Source organism: Carassius gibelio, chromosome A24 (genome assembly GCF_023724105.1).
Source record: "Carassius gibelio isolate Cgi1373 ecotype wild population from Czech Republic chromosome A24, carGib1.2-hapl.c, whole genome shotgun sequence".
Taxonomy (NCBI): Eukaryota; Metazoa; Chordata; class Actinopteri; order Cypriniformes; family Cyprinidae; genus Carassius; species Carassius gibelio.
In genome coordinates, this window is record NC_068394.1 from 1,856,832 (window position 1) to 1,874,524 (window position 17,693).

Here is a 17,693-nt window from a genome sequence, read left to right on the forward strand (position 1 = left end):
CGCGAGAGGGATGTTTTATTACAGATGCGTGCACTTTATTTCATGTCTTATGTCTCATGCTCGGGTGACCTAACCCTTTCAATTTTTACATTTTGATTACTATATTTTTCAGTATCTGGTTTATTCTCTTACCAACATAATACAGACTTTTATCATATCATCGTATCGCATGTGGTTTTCATCAGCCTGTTTTATCTTATTTGCATTCAGCATCCTGTAAGATGAGACCTGAAGCCTCATTTTTGAAATGCTGCATAGAAATCAGGCATGTAGTCAAGAACAGACTTCCAAAACCAAGACCTATCAAGAGTGCAGAAATTGTGATAATTAAGTGATAAATTGAGTGATTAGTAACAAACATCTGATGTTAACCAGCAGAATCACTGAAGGAGGAACAAGAAGAACAGAAAAAAGAGAAAAACAAAGTGACTTCCAGCCAAAGCCTTAGAAATAAAGTAAAAGTAGACCTTAGATCTCTCAAAATCTCAGCAGAGAATAATTAACAACTTCACAAACAGCTTTACCGACTTCATTAATTTCTAGGGATGTAATGATTCACTGATGGATGGCTGTATTTTTAGTCCAGTGCCTGTATATAATTGTTTATTATGATATAATATAATTAGTATTGACCAAGTTCAGAGGCTGTGATATGTGGATCAGCTTACCATTTTGTGTATTTCAATATGAAAAATAACGTTCACATCGATTCAATGGATTTATTGCATTTTGAGAAAAAAAAAAGTGTCATGGATTTATTTCATTTAGGGAAGAAAAATTATAAAATTTTATAATAAATCTTTGAAAACCAAAACCTGGATTGTTTTTTTGTTTTTTTTATTAATTATAACCTAAAGACGCTTTGTGAAAGTTTGAAACAGAAAATAATGGTTTTCTTCTTGCAACTTTTTTTGTAAAGAAAACAAATTTTTACTCAAATTAATCAAAATGGATTTATTGCATTTAAAAACCAAACTCTTCATATATACATTCATTGGCCTACATAAAATTATAGTATTTGACATTTCTGTCACTTTGACTGAAATCGACTGAATCTAAATCTGAAATCAATCGAATTGATTTCTGACATAACCGCGGCACTCCAGAGCAGATGGTGGCAGGATTGCATCATTTGAGAGAGAAGACAAAGCGCTGAAAAGGAGAAATTGAACTAATTGCCACTAATTGTAATGCGGAATGACAAAAACGTGTATGCGCCCTTGCACACAAACACAAATATTCACTAGTTTTTAGCCGCATAAAGGCCACATTATAAATACAGATAAACATTACTTAATCTATCTTAGTTCTTAATAGGCCTACAAGGCTAGTTAAACATTAACCTAAAACAAATTCATGAACTGAAACCGGCTGAAACGGCCTTGATAAACTGAAACTGAAAAGGGCTCAGGCTCACATATAGCATTCCTTTCTTATTCTGCACCAAACCACAAATGTTTCCATATTCATGATGTATTTGAATGGTATTATGCTTTGAACTTCACTGCATGCAATTCATCCTTCGCATGTACAATGTTTGGAGAGTGAATGCAAAATGGATTGTATTTCGGAATGTGTTTGGTTGACTTATTTTATTTTGATAATGAACAGGCTGCAACAAACAATAACAACAAAACACTGTGTTTTACAAAATAAAGAAAACAAACAGATGTCTCTTTCTGCCATAAGCTATTGATTTCGTTTCCGTTAACATGTTACACTTGAACAATAGTCAAAGACTCTGCATATAGAACTTTTTGCAGTTTTCCTTTCATTTCTGTGAATTAAGTCAATTATATTTTGCAAATAGGACTAGGCCTATTTATTTATTTTATACATGGTATTTTATTCCATTTTTCTCCATATAATTGCTTATATTTGTTATTTTAAATCAGCTTTATAAGATAAATATATTTTGTTTCAATTAACTTTAAAAACCTTCCCTAAATGGCAAAACATCCACAGAGCTAAAGTACACATTCAATTTTTCAGCTGTCTCTTTTTTGTGTGAATAATTTAAATATTTCTCAATAGGCCTTTGTTAATAGGGCTTATTTCCATACATTTACCTACATTTGTTTGCTTTGTGCAGGTTATGAATGAACTGCATCAGTGAGCATGTTTTAATGCACGTTTAAGCCGATTATGCTTAATAAGCCGAAAACACACTTGTTCATATAAATGCGGTAACCTGTTTTCTTTTATCAAAGTAAGGTCATAAATTACTTAAACCTAAGCCGGTCACAACAGGTAGTTTTTTGCCTCTTACTTCAATTTCACATGGCATTTAAATGCAATAATCTGCTTTCTGTTGGCTTATTGAAGTGTGCATGTGTGATGTGCATGTGTCGTTAGTGGAGATTTAACCGCAACTAGACCGAGCAAACGTCTTGCAGTTAAAAAAGAAGGAAATATATCACGAAAGCAGATTTTTTTCATGACTCAGAAAATGATAAAGATGTGTTCTCATCTCGTGCTGCATTTATAACTTCACGAGAGAATACAAGCTGTAAGTTTCCCGACATGTTGCAAGTTGACATGTTGATAGCTTAATTTAACATCACAACTGACAAATGCAGAATCATTGATCAAATTGAATTTATTTGTGAATTTAATTGAATCATTATTAATTTGCAAACAAATCGTTCTTATATCGAATTGAAAATATGAATCATGAATCAAATTAAATAGCTGTCTAGCCAAAGATTCACAGCCCTACTAATTACTAACCAGATTGACATTATTTTTTTTATTTAATTTCATGTTTACAAAATGTTTCATTTGAAGTCACCATTATGGTGATTAGTGCTTAATAGTTAGTAATTAGTAATTGGCCTTTGACTTTTCAACCTTAGTTTTTCTTAAACTGGGGTGACTTTGGGTTCATAAAGCACATTAGTTATGGCAGAACTAAGAGAAAATATGAGTAGGTGATGATGGCTGTGTATTCATCATTAGAATCATATAATCTGACTCTGTAAACTAATCCAGTGTTTAATATTGGACTGATTAGATTATCTTTCATTAATTTAACATGATGATCTAAATTAATTTAGAAACACTTTGTGCTTTGAAAGTTTTAAACGACTGTATTATTAAAACACACAGAAATCAATAATTGACAAAAGAATAACAGTAACTCAATCAATCAATCAATCACCTTTATTTATATAGTGCTTTAAACAAAATACATTGCGTCAAAGCAACTGAACAACATTCATTAGGAAAACAATGTCTCAATAATGCAAAATGATAGTTAAAGGCAGTTTATCGTTGAATTCAGTGATTTCATCTCTGTTCAGTTAAATAGTGTCTGTGCATTTATTTGCAATCAAGTCAATGATATCACTGTAGATGAAGTGACCCCAACTAAGCAAGCCAGAGGCGACAGCGGCAAGGAACCGAAACTCCATCGGTGACAGAATGGAGAAAAAAACCTTGGGAGAAACCAGGCTCAGTTGGGGGTCAGTTCTCCTCTGACCAGACGAAAACCAGTAGTTCAATTCCAGGCTGCAGCAAAGTCAGATTGTGCAGAAGAATTATCTGTTTCCTGTGGTCTTGTCCTGGTGGTCCTCTGAGACGAGGTCTTTACAGGGGATCTGTATCTGGGGCTCTAGTTGTCCTGGTCTCCGCTGTCTTTCAGGGCAGTAGAGGTCCTTTCTAGGTGCTGATCCACCATCTGGTCTGGATACGTACTGGATCCGGGTGACTGCAGTGACCCTCTGATCTGGACACAGACTGGATCTGGTGACCTCGGAATAAGAGAGAAACAGACTAATATTAGCGTAGATGCCATTCTTCTAATGATGTAGCAAGTAAAACAACCACATAGACCTGCAGCACTACACTGAAACAGTGACTGCTTATATCAAAAAGTGCACTGAAGATGTGACAGTCCCCAAGACCATCGCCACATGTGCGAACCAGAAGCTGTGGATGACAGAAGATGTTTGTGGGCTGCTACAGACCAGAGATGAGGCATTCAGATCAGGAGATAAAGTAACCCTCAAAACAGCAAGAGCCAATCTGTCCTGTAGCATCAAAAATGCAAAACGGTCATATACCTAAAAAAAATTCACTTTAAGGACAGCAAAGACACACGGAGCCTGTGGCAAGCCATTCAGACCATCTTCTGACTACAAGCCCCAGCCACAGGCCAGTGATAAGAAAGTAATTATACTGAAAACTTGCATAAAGTAGTGAAATAAAGTGAACAAACCCATGTGTAATATCTTTATTTATAATGAAACCGATCCCCAAAGTTAATCCAGTAGTAATCCATCATGCAAATTAAAACTGGAATTCACATGAAGCTACAGCAAATGTCTTTAAGAAAAAGTTATTCATGTTACAGTTTTGGAGATGAATTATAGCTCCCACAACTATGGCAAATATCATCACACCACTCAATTTATAGTAAATATGTCAATATGCAATTTGTCAGAAGAAAAAAATACCATACAGATCCAAATACGAGCACTTAACAGCCTCTTAACAACCAATGCACTTTCCAAAAACATAATGATTTCATACTGTATATTAACTGTATAGTCTATACCCTCATCCCATAACTCACAAAAAAAAAAAAATTGTATGATTTATAAGCTGTTTTTCTAATGGGGTCCAAAATAAATTACCCCCCAAGGTCAAACATATCAGGTTTTGCTATCCCTGTGAGTACATTTGGTTCCCGTTATCAAGGGTTTAGCAAAAACTTATATTTATTCTCTAAATGTTTCCTCTTCTCTCACTTGTTTCCTAATCTAAGCTAATAAAATTGTCTTTGACATCTATTGTTGGCTCTTTGACAAACTGCTTTTGTTCCTCTTTTGTAAAATGCATTAATGGAAATGTAAGAAAATAAATTTCTGAATTCACCAGGCATGAAAACACACAAAATTTCAGTATGTGATCTTTTTTCTTGATTGAAGGCCACGTCAGAGATTCAAAGGATGTCTTTGCTGTGAAATGAGAGTCAGAGTTAAATTGAAATTGAAATAATAATTTTACATTTTGAAAATACTAATATGTAAAAAAAAAAATACCCTTGACAACAAATGTGACTTTTTAGAGATTCAGCTATTTTTACAAAGTAGTTTTTGCTTTAAGCTCCCAGTGGACCAAGTCTTCAAACTCTTCATAAAAAAATGTTTTCAGCTGAAAGACAGAATGAAAATGTTGTTTCAGTTAACTTTTCCAGCTATTTGCACAAAGCTGTTTTAGAATGTTTCTTAAAAAATAAAACTTGCATTAAAGATTAAAGGTTTAAATAATAATTAAAAAAATTACTGTTAAATTTTAATGCAAGTTTTTGTAATCAGGATAACAGTGCAAATGCACAAACTTTAACAATTTATGAAATGTAAATGTTGGTCATTGTGGTCTTTATTTCTCGTGTGCATTCATTCTATAATAATTCTGTTACTGTAAAGTTGGAACAAGCTTGATGTAGTCTTTGAACATTTCTTCACCTTTTCAAACAGTTCATTGCGAGTATTAGTTTCATTACAATGAAGTGTGGTTTGAGAGGAACACAACATCGTGAGGACCAGTGTCCTCTTCTCAGGCTCTGGAAACAAAGAAAGACGATTTTTAACACCAGGAAATCTGTCAGAAATAATTACTCAAAATGCTCATGTAGCGCAATAGAAGTAAACAAACTTCATAAACAAACCAAATGTCATCTCTTTACCTGTGTTTGTAGTAGTATTGGCTGGATCGCTTTCCATATTTCCAGCCGAGACCGTGACATTAAACATATATTTTGTTCCTGGTCTTAAATTAGGAATTGTGATATTTGTCTCAGTTGTAGCTATTTCATTAGTTTCATCCCAGAACGAAGTGTTATATTTCACTATATATTGAATCGAGGCACCCTCAGACTGAGCTGGAGCTTTCCAACTTAGCTGTATGCTATTTTTGTTAGCGGTGGCCTTTAGGTCACAAGGTTTAGCAGGCCCTGTGAATTAATTTGTGAGATTTTAAACAGCTGAACTTGAAAGATGATGAAGACAGTGATTTAAACTACTGGAAAAATGATCTGAAAGATTTTGATGGCAATGTATTGATTACTCACGGGTGTAATCTGATTTATTAGCAGGTACACTTCTAAGGTCACCATTAAGAGTGACAACTGAAACAGTGTAAAACACTCCTGCCTTCAGATTACTGAACGTGTACAACTTGTCTGTAGTATTATCTGACTGATTATCCTTTGCATCAGCACTTGTAATTGTCACTTCAAATTTTTCATAATTCCCATCTATTTCCCAGGTGGCATTCATATATTGAAGGGAAGGTATTAAAGTGAGGTCCACAGATTTCGGGCCTGTATGGAGAGGAGTCAAGTCAAGTTATATAGCACTTTTAACAATTTAGCAAAGCACTTTACAGTAGTAAATAGGAAAATAGTGTGTCAATAATGCAAAAGGACAGAAGTAAACACTCAGAGGAGAGGAGAGAGCACAAGTTTGTCAGAAATGCTTAAGAAATGCTAAAACAGTGTTGAACTAAGCAGCAGTCAAACACATAAAAACTTGTTTGTGGAAGCCTGTTTCCATCATGGAATAAAAATTAAAGGGAAAAATCTAAAAGTGGCAATTCTGTGAAATAAAATGAATTGTGATATAAAATATGAATTCTATGAAAAAAAAAAAGTCTAAATTGTGAAGTGTGAGTTGTAGTCAATCTTGTGAGATAACACACAATTCTAGGAAAAAGTCTGAATTGTGAGATATAAACAATTCTCAGTTACAAAGCCTGAACTGTAAAATAAAAATACACAATTCTGAGAACTAAGTCTCAAGCAATTTTGCTAGGAAAAAAATGTCTGAATCGTGAGAGATAATCTCAATTATGAGAAAAAAAAAAGTCTGAAATGTGAACTCACAATTACCTGTTTACTTTTATATTCCATTCTAGAAACAATCTTCCATAATTGTTTGACTGCCAACTTCAGTTTTATCTAATGCGCTAAGCTTAGCATGATACATCAAATGCCTTTAATTAGGGAAGGAATGTAATAACTGAACATGAGACTCACGTGTGTATGTTGGGATTCCAATCATTTCTCCTGACAGAGTGTTGCTCTTTGTTAGCGCTGCCACACAAAGACAAAATTTGCTTCCAGATGTTTTATTACTCTCTGAGATGCTTGTTTCCTCTGTTTCTTCGCATGCACTGTCAGTGATGCTGCAGGTAGTACACAGGCAGCTGGTACTCTGTTCATGAAGACAATAGCAGTATCCTGAATGTCCTCCCTCAGGCTTTTCCCACGAGGCTGTGATTGTGCTATCTGTGTATTGTAATTGTTTTAGGTTCCTGACAATTGAAGGTACTGAAAAGATACACCAACAAAAGTAGTTAGTCTATCAAAATTAGCTTCTCTCAATTGTTGCTTTGACATTAGCTATGTGTCCATCCACCTGTTTTAGCCTATATGAATCTGATTTTATCACAGGCTGGATGGAAGACAACATGCACATAAGCTACAATGAAAACACATTTGCTGAATAAATCCCTTGATGGGCAACAGAGGACGTGATTGGATAACTGGACTAACCAGTAGATGTATCGCATCACACAGCATCTCAAAAAAATCATTAAAGAATAATTAAAGAGTTTATAGTTTTTCATCAGTGCACTCTCCGAGCTCTCAGAAGTTAATAACACTAAAAGATATTTATGATGCATGAAAAAGTGGCTTCCCCTAATGCTATTCCTGATACATGTGTTTTTCGCCACTTTTATTCTCTACAACTAGGGTTAGTCTATTATCATTAATGAAAATCTGAAACAGATTAAAAACATTTATGTTAATAAAATAAAAGCCGAAATAAAATATAAATATTAATTGAAAAACTTAAACAAAATAAAAATGTAAATGTTGCCTTGGCAATAAAATGAAAAAAAGTTAAAGATGAAACACTGAAATTGTTAAATAGGAAAAAAAAAAAAAAAAAAAAAAAAAAATATATATATATATATATATATATATATATATATATATATATATATATATATATATATAAAATAAAAAAAAATAAAACAATAAAAAAAACTAATAAAATGACAACAACCCATACCAAAATGACTAAAACTGTAATTATAAATAATATATAAAAAATAAAAGCTTATTCAAAATGTAAATAAAACTATTAAATGATAAATTAAATGCCTTAAACATAGGGGATGAGGATGGTGCTTTGTTCAAAATTGTTTTATGTGATATTTCAGTTTTTTTTTTTTTTTATGTAGGTACCCTCTCTTCTACATTTGTTCTGTCAACATATACTGTCTTATCCAGTAAAAAAAAAAAAGGCAAAAAAAAATCTTACAAATAAAAATGGCAAAGAACAAAACAAAACTAAAATTAACTGGAATTAACCTAAAAAAAATAAAAATAATAATAATTAAAAGCTCATTTATCAATAAAGCTATACTAAAACTCAAATTAAAACAAACAAATTATGCTTTCTATGTTTAGAGCTTGGGATGGATGAATACAATCAGAAATGAAACTTTCTGCACTTACTGGTGTAATCAGAAACGTTGCTCGGCACACCTCCAATCGTCTCATTCACTACAGCTTTAACTGTAAATTCATACTCGGTTCCTGGAATAAGATCCGTAATAGTGCACCCTTCATTATTACACTTGTGTTCTTTAGTGTTCGATGCATTTATGAATGTTACTGAGTAGAAGTCAAGGTTTCCATCTGGTTTACTCCACTTGAGGTTGACGCTAACATTTGTCACACTCACCACCGTCAGATTTTGCACATCAGAGGGCACTAAAAAGGGACAGCGTGGGTCATTTTGATCATTAGTCGTGTTGAAATCATGTTGCACACAATGAAGTCAAATCCGAGTCTACTTACAAGTGTAGAAGGAGATATTCTGTGGATTGAGATCCCTGTCACATTTCACAGGAAACACCTGAACTTTGTACAGAGTTCCTGCTGTCAGAGTCTCTATGTTCTGAAAGAGTTTAGTCTGGATAAATGTCTGGGTTTTGTCCCCAGTGACCTCCACTCTGTAGTGACTGATGTTCTTAGCACCGGGTCCCTCAGACCAGCTCACATTGCCTGTGCTTGTGGTCACGTCGGAAATGTTTATCTGGCCAAAAAAGCGCTCTATGGACAGATAGATGCAAAGACGAACATTAGCAGAAACTAACAAGTTATTTACACTCTTAAAAATAAAGGTTCAAAAAGGAGGTTTGATTTTGGGTTCCTCGAAGAACTATTCAATGAAGAAGTTCTTAAAAAAAAACAAATTTTGTAGAACATTTTAATAATTAAAGAACTTTTTTTCAGACTTAAAAACAAAAGTTTCTCCATAAAGAACCATTTTGGGTTCCCTAAAGAACCTTTCAGTAAACAGTTCCTAAACAAACAACATTTTATAAGAGGGAGAAGTGTTTTATTAATCTAAAGAACTTTTTTCACTATAAAGAACCTTTTGCTGAATAAAAAGTTTCCATGGATGTTAAAGGTTTTTCATGGAACTATTAAAGCCAATAAAGAACGTGTAGTATTTCCATTCCACAAAAGGTTCTTTTAAAAAAAAAGTTCTTAATGCTAAGATGCTTTCGTGCAGGTGTGCTTCATGTACGTAATCTAATTAAATCGGAAAATGTTTGTGCTCCATGTGTGCAGCATCTTTGTTCGGATCATAATTATAATGCAGTGGTTGACTGTAATTTTAAATGGCTACAGATCTTGGCCTGTAATAGAGCAATAAAGAATAAAATAAAAATAAAATAATAAATTAATCAGTACAATTTGCCTTTAAAAAAAAAAAAAAAAAAAAAAAAAAAATCCTTTTGGAACCTTTCTTTTTAAGATTGTCTGAGTGCTAACAATATGAATCTATGGCTGCATTTACACTGCAGGTCTTGATGCCCAATTTTTTTGACGACCCGCTTACATCATCTTTCAAAAGTGCATTTACACCATACACTGCTGAAACTTCCAAACGTAGATGTTCTGACCCAGAAAAGGAAGTAAAACAGCAGCAAATAAATAAAATAAAATTATACAGTGTTTTGCTTTCCACAATATTTTGAAAAGTCAACCAAAAAATCAGCAAAACATTGGTCTCATACGGCGGAGAAAAAAGAGGAGCCTGGGCGAATTTCGCACCTATAATAATAATAATATGATCTCAGTTGGTGGTTTCCACCACGTCACTTTTTTAATGATGTACGACTTGCATTTACTGGGGAATATCCAATTTGTCTGCTTACATGGCACACACAAATGCACGTATATCCGATTCAAATCCGATTCATTATAACATATGAATGAGGTCTGAATCCGATCTGAGAACATCGGAATCCATTAGTTTTTTTCCTGCTAAAATGTTCACCGGTCATATCCGATCTGTGCCACATGAGAGGAAAAAATCGGAATTGGGTCACTTGAACCATGCAGTGTAAATGGGGACTAACAATACGATGCTGTGCTCTAAAACAAAGGTCTTATACCTTCATAACAGATGAAAGGTAGACTTCTGTTGCAGTCTTCTTCCTTCCACATGCCGAAGCTGAGCAGGACCACACAAGCATCCTCGATGTACTCTTCAGGATCTGGCTCAGGTTCAAAGATGCAGTTGCTGGTGGTGCTGCTCTCAGTTGTTGTGCCATTTGTTTCAGCATTAAAGGTGGTGCTGTATGTTGTAGTCTCAGGGGTATCAGTTGGTGTTCTATTGCATATAGTCATGGAACTTTCAAGATTATCACATGACATATTTAAGCAAAAAAGCATTTTGTAAAGTATGGGGCATGTATTATTTTCTTTGTTTGTTTGAAATTCCGAAGCAGATACCGAAGATAACGAAGCAGAAGTGGCTGTGGAGGTTTGTGTTGAGGTCATTGGGGTAGATTTTGCGGTAGTTATTAGGGTGCTCAGTGGACTTTGTGTAGTTGAGGAACATACAGGAATTAGTTTTTTTTCTTTATTTGGAACAGGATGACCAGGGTACCAATTCTGATATCTAACAGGATCCCCATTGGACCATTTGGCCCATGGGAAGGAGCCATTGTAACTCTTGCGTAGTCCAACCCAGGAGTCGAAAGAGGGGTCCTGGACAATGAGGTGGACGTTTCTGCTGGTGATGGTCGTCAGTTCTTTGAAACAGGATTGACAGTGAAGTCTGCCCTCGTCCCATGTGGCATTGAATGACTGGGGAAAGTACTGCTCCTCTGCCCAAATGACTGAGCCTGAATGTGATCATTTGAGAAACAAGTTGTCGTGATTAAAAATAATTAACTACAAATTCAGCGCTGTACTACGGTAAAGTTAAATTAAATATATAAAGTTAAAGAAAACTAGGAACAAATAATAGATTAATGAGACCACGAATGCCTGTTAAATACAGCCAACCCAAATTGTATCTCATGTTTAATCACTACAGACACACCAGAGTCATCGGAAAATGTCAGAAGGACTAACCAAGCTAAGGCTGCTCTGTGCGGATAAATTTTATTACAATCGGCTATTGTCTGTGTGAAAGTATAAAATTATAAAATACACCTAATAAGCCCAACACCCATGAACAGCAAAGCGGAATGAGTTTATGCCCTTGTATCACGCAAAAGTAACAATTCTAGTCATCCAATCAACATTCTGCTGTGAATTTGGCTCCACCCTTTTGGTACCCTTTGCTGTGCTAGGTACCCCAATGGAAGGGTAGCAAGAAAGAGGTACAGTTCACTATTTTGGTACCTTTCAGAACTTCTGCGTACCATACAGTACTGTACCGAACCGTAACACTCAGTGGAAACGAGCCAAAATTGCCAAAGTCAAATTAATTTAGTTGAGGCTTCATTACATCATAACCATTTTGAAATTTCAATGGTTCACCACTGGGGGCAATGACCTCTGTAAACAGGTGAAACTTACTGAGATCGCCCTCAGTGGCAATCAATTGAACAAGCGTCTATGTAGTTATTACCTGATCCTGGATCGGTTGTACAAATATGTACTGTAGATGTTTTAATGAAACGTTTGTATAATTAAAAGGAATAATAGTAGTTAATAGTATCTCATTTTTCTGTTTAACTGAACCATCAATAGAACAAAGACAACAAGGCCTGAAAAAGAACACACATCTTGCAAACTCTTAATATTTCAGAGAATTAGATGGTTTGTTAATTGCATTTAATACATTAAACTTTCAATGAAACATTTGTAATGTTTTTTTTAAAAGCTTTTTTTATGCATATTTGGCCAGAGTTTTGTTGTATTTACACTGTTTGACCAGCAGTCACCAGTGTGTTGTGTTTCAGACATTTCGAAACAGTGAATCATTTTACGACACAATTAGTTAAACTGATTCGAAGCTTTGAAAAGCATAATTTCTCCCATCTTTAGGTAAAAGTATTCTTAATACATTGGACCTTTTATAGAAAGTAGTTTCATTTTAACTGTTGAGGCATGCTTCACATTTATGTACCTGAAAGAGTCTGTAATGTTTGTGCTGGGCAAGCTTTATTTTCATAGTTCCACTAGGTGAGCTCAGAAACTGCCTAACCTAGCTTTAAAAATGACTGAACACCTCAAATGTAGCTGTTTTTAATTATTTTTTATTAAAATCTCTCCCCACCATCGACAAGTTCTTCTGGCTTTCCGAGGTTACACTGTTAAGGCAGGCGTACACGGTGCGATTTTTGCTGTCGTACGAGTTCGCATGCTATTTTTTTCAATCGTGTGGAAACCGCGTATGCTCGTATGGTCGCAGCTCGTATCATTTCCGATGAATTACGAGCCAAGCAGAGTGGCTTACGAGCACTTCCCGACCTACCTACGCTTTATGTTTTTTTTTTGTAGCAACGTGTTCCAGTGTCTTTTGATTTCTCTCTCTTTCTCTCTCTCTCTCGCTCTCTCTCTCTCACACAAGCATTTGTAGTTTACAGGGACTCTCCATAGACGTAACGGTATTCTATACTGTATGTCCCCATACACTACCTCTATCCATCATGGAAAATGCATGTTTAAAATTTAAAATTTCTATTAAACACCGTATATAATTTTTTTAAGCCATTTGGTTTACGAAGGCATAGGAATCGTCCTCATATGCTTACATTGTAATACCTATTTCAGATATTTATAAACCATATACAAGAACACACACACATAGACCAAACGTCCCGGTTTCCTATTGCTGAAAAATAACCTGTACGTGTAGGAAACAGTCACGGCTCGTATCAATATTTTATATGCAGTTATGAGAGAGGGAGAGCAGTTATATTAGGCGCGTTCCACTTGAAGCAGCGCTGCACAGAATGATCACTGTATGACATCAAAGTACCGCGAGAGCGATTCGAATGCATTGGATATGTGTGCTTTAATGTCATAAAGTGATCCTTCTGTGCGTGCAGCGGTTCTTCAAGTCGAACGCGTCTATCAACTTCGTGCGATTGCTTCTGGAATTCGCAGGTTGTAAAATCGTGTCGTATATCATCTCGTCCGTACGATTTCCAGATAAACTCACTCGTGCCATGTGCGTGGACATACGATCTTCCGACCATCCGAATTCACACCGTGTACGCCCGCCTTTATACAGTAGGGGGTGCTTTTAATACAGCTACAGTACAGCATCTCAGGACCAAGTGCTAAAACATGGGTTCAATATGTGTACCCTGGCACATCTTCATTACGTTGATATAGGTACAGATTGCTGTATTTATATTATGTTGCTTCAGGTAAGTATTGTGGTGGTTCAGAATTCTAATATCTGGGGACTGTCGCTAAAAGTTATTGCTCTATCATGTTGAAAATATGACCTACACCAAAACCAACCCTAAACATACTCTCGATAGTGTTAACAAGTGCAGATGTTTTGTCAAATCGTACTTACACGGGATCTCCCAGCATATTAATTTTGTTTTGAAGTAATTTGATATTAAAGTTATTTTGCAAAAATTATGCTTTATTAATTGAAACTCTGTGAATTTGAGTGAATAGGAATAAAATATATCAGAGTTTTACTGCTTCTAGTGTTCATTTATTTTGGAAACTGCAGCAATATATATATAAATAAATAATTTCTTGGTTCACCTAGAAAGTGTTACAAAATGGCATACCTTTACTTTGACATAAAATTAAATAATGTTACTTACATTACAAGTACGTATGCATACCACTTTATTTGAGGAATAGAAAATATGAAGAGGACGTCTTGCATGTTTGTGCCAAGTAAATATATGCATTTACAGGCATGAGTAGGCAATTGTGTGCCTGAACCTCTTTTATTACATTGTTTTATCTTAAAAATCCTTCTGGAAAAACTCCCTGGCTCACCTGAGGCTTGCATAACCAAGCATAAATGATGAGTGATATTCCATATAGTTGCATTGATTTTACATTAACATCAATAGCTAGTGAAACTTTAACAGTTTTGTAAGTCTAAAATGTGCTCTAATGCAACTGTCTAATGACAGTGTGACAAAATAACACCCACCAGATTATGCCTGTAAATTAATATATTTACTTGGAACTTTACGAAACATGCAAGACATCCTCTTAATCCTATTTTATATTCCTCAAATAAAGTGGTATACATACAATACCATAAATACAGTAAACAGTAATAATTAAAAGTAGCTGATTTCTATTGTAGTATATTTTCTAATATAATTTATTTCTGTGTTAAAAGCTGTATTTTCAGCATCATTACTCCAGTCTTCAGAAATCATTCTAATATGCTGATTTGCAGCTCAAGAAAAATTTCTGATTAATATCAATGTTGAAAATGATTGTGCTGCTTAATATTTTTGTGGAAACCATGATATATATTTTTTTCAGGATGAATAGAAAGTTTAAAAGAACAGCATGCATTGATCCGTCTCCATTCATCCTTGCTAAATAAAAGTATTATTTATTTATTTATCTATTTTTTATAAAAAGAAAATCTTCACCCCCAATTTTTGAATGGTAGTGTATCATTGTTTCCACAAAAGTATGAAGCATATAAACCTCTGTCAAGTTTACAGACTTACTCAGGAGAAGCGGCAGCCACAGTGTATTCATCTCACATCTGCTGCTTGTTGATTTACTGGTTGTCGATCTTAGGTCCGGTTGAGACCTTTTGGATTAATAAAAAACATTATGAATTAACAACAGGGAAAGAACCAGAAAGACAAACTAGACTCTTCAGATAAATCAACTGAAGGTACATACTCACTGCACAAAATACTCTCCTGTCCACTGATGCTCCTGATCTGATCCTGAGCTCTACAGTCTGACCTCTAACAACAACTTATTCACAGACTGACTTTGCATAACAACCATAAATATTTGCAAATAACTGGAGTTTGGTGCTTCATTCGGACTCTTGAGCTTGAGATTTGGTTATTGTAACAGTGTGTTTAATAAAACACAAATGAAGCCAGGATAAAAATCAGATGATTTTGAGTGTCTATTGGTGGATTATAATCAATATATAATCTATATAATAAAGTCAAGTCAAGTCATATACACCTATGATGCTTCGAAGATGAGTAGAAGATGGATGTATTGTATGTATACCACTTTATTTGAGGACCAAGTAAATATATTAATTTACAGGCATGAGTGGGCAATTGTGAATTATTATCTGAAGAGCACCAGAGGTTTAGGTACGTTAAAATATCTAGAAATCTTTAATAAACGTGTGTTATTTTGGCACACTGTCATTGGACAGTTGCATTAGAGCACATTTTAGACTTACAGAACTTTTAAAGTTTGACTAGCTATTGATGTTACTGTAAAATCAATGCAAATATATGGAATATCACTCATCATTTATGCTTGGTTATGCAAACCTCAGGTGAGCCAGGGAGTTTTTTCCAGAAGGTTTTTGAAGATGTAAATGATGAACATATAACAATGTAATAAAAGAGGTTCAGGCACACAATTGCCTACTCATGCCTGTAAATGCATATATTTACTTGAAACTTTACAAACATGCAAGACGTCCTCTTTATATTTTATATTCCTCAAATAAAGTGGTATGCATACTTGTAATGTAAGTAACATTGGACAGATGGATGGACAGATTTTCATTCTTGGGTCAACTAACCCTTTAAGACACTAATATGACAGAAACAGCACCATAAAGTATTAATACAGAAATTATCTCTCTGTGATACTACAAAGGTTTTTTTTTAAACTAGGTAAACATTTAGACACTCAACAATGGTGATAATCAACAAAATGTTCAGATCATGTCTGGACATCATAAAACAAGCTACTAAAAGTCACAACAGAAACAACTTCAAAAATAAAAGCAAATTGTTAAAGTTCATGACAATAATAGGAAAATCCAGATGCATATTTTATTCATGCCACAATGCATGCTGGGAGTTTTGACATTAAATCTCTAACAATCTCAGGGTAAGGATAATTAACAACTTCACAAACAGCATTAATAGTTTTACTAATTACTATATATATATATATAGGCCTTTTTGTTTTTACAAAGTTTATTCTCTTACCAGCACAATTCAAACAGTAATTTTACCATAACATCTTATCGCATGTGGTATCATGGAGCTTGGTTTAGTGCATCTAATTTGCATTTAGCATCCTGTTATATAATTATAATTATGTGATATTGTTGTTCATTTTCTTGTTCATGATGAAATTTTCTTTTATTGCTGTAATTAATGTATAGCATTAACTTGATGACCTGTTGAATTCATTTCAGAAGCGATGACTGATGGATGTATTTTTAGTCCAGTCTCTGTATACAAGTATTGATTATGATATTAAAGGATTAGTATTGACCAAGTTCAGAGGCTGTGATATGTGGATCAACTTATTATGTTGTGTTTTTCATCAGTTTCAATATGAAAAATAATTGTCAAATTGATAAAATTATTGTTTTTGACATTTCTGTCACTTCTGAAATGATGGCTACTCCCCTTGATGTGACAAAAAATTAGCTACACTGAAAAAAAAAAAAAAAAGAATATAGCAGGTCTTTGAAATGAAAGCAAAATTAAACAAAACAATTAATTTATATTTCTGCTGTGAACATGCTTTAATCAAGTAGATTTTAATTTCTCATATTGAGTGTTGTCTGTGCACATTTCTATCACTTTGATTGAAATTGATAGAATCTAAATCTGAAATCAGTCTAATTGATTTCTGACACAACCTGGGCACTCCAGAGCAGATGGTGGCAGTATTGCATCATTTTAGAGAGAAGACAAACTGCTGAAAAGGAGAAATTAAATCAAGCAATAAAATTGTGAAAAAGAGTGTGCATATACACAAAAATCCACTGCAACGTTCATATTTATGAAAACGGTATTTGACGTGTTTAAAAGTACTTATATCCATGTCAGGGTCTACACAGGGTCTAGCAGCTAGATGTTGAACATTTACGCTGCAAAAATAATACAAGTGTTGTATGTGCAAACACCAAATTCATCATAAACAACAAAGATGCAGTGTAAAAGATTAATTTTTGCAGAGTATTCAGATTTTTATTAACGGTTGTTTACATCCATTTTTAAATGAGTCTCTTTCTACCTCTGTGGTTCCCACCTCCTTTAAAAAAATCTGTCCTCATCCCTGTGCCTAAGAACAATAAACCCTCTTGTCTGAATGACTATCATCCAGTTGTCCTCACATCAATGACCCTCTTCAGTTTGCCTATTGCCCAAACAGATCCACTGATGATGCCATCTCTCACATCCACTCT

The 17,693-nt window shown here is 34.4% G+C and overlaps 1 protein-coding gene across 1 annotated transcript in view; it reads right to left on the reverse strand.

The window, feature by feature from the left end:
• The window catches only part of LOC127946084 (receptor-type tyrosine-protein phosphatase eta-like), a 31,494-nt gene extending 16,265 nt beyond the window's left edge, over positions 1–15,229 (reverse strand). The window contains exons 1-7 of the mRNA XM_052542399.1: positions 15,189–15,229; positions 15,004–15,089; positions 10,489–11,223; positions 8,879–9,133; positions 8,534–8,791; positions 7,043–7,336; positions 6,077–6,328 (exon numbers count right to left, since the gene is read on the reverse strand). Coding sequence (XP_052398359.1) covers positions 6,077–6,328; positions 7,043–7,336; positions 8,534–8,791; positions 8,879–9,133; positions 10,489–11,223; positions 15,004–15,034 — 1,825 coding nt within the window. The 5' untranslated portion in view covers positions 15,035–15,089; positions 15,189–15,229. The remainder of the gene's footprint in view (positions 1–6,076; positions 6,329–7,042; positions 7,337–8,533; positions 8,792–8,878; positions 9,134–10,488; positions 11,224–15,003; positions 15,090–15,188) is intronic.
• Positions 15,230–17,693: the final 2,464 nt, after the last annotated feature.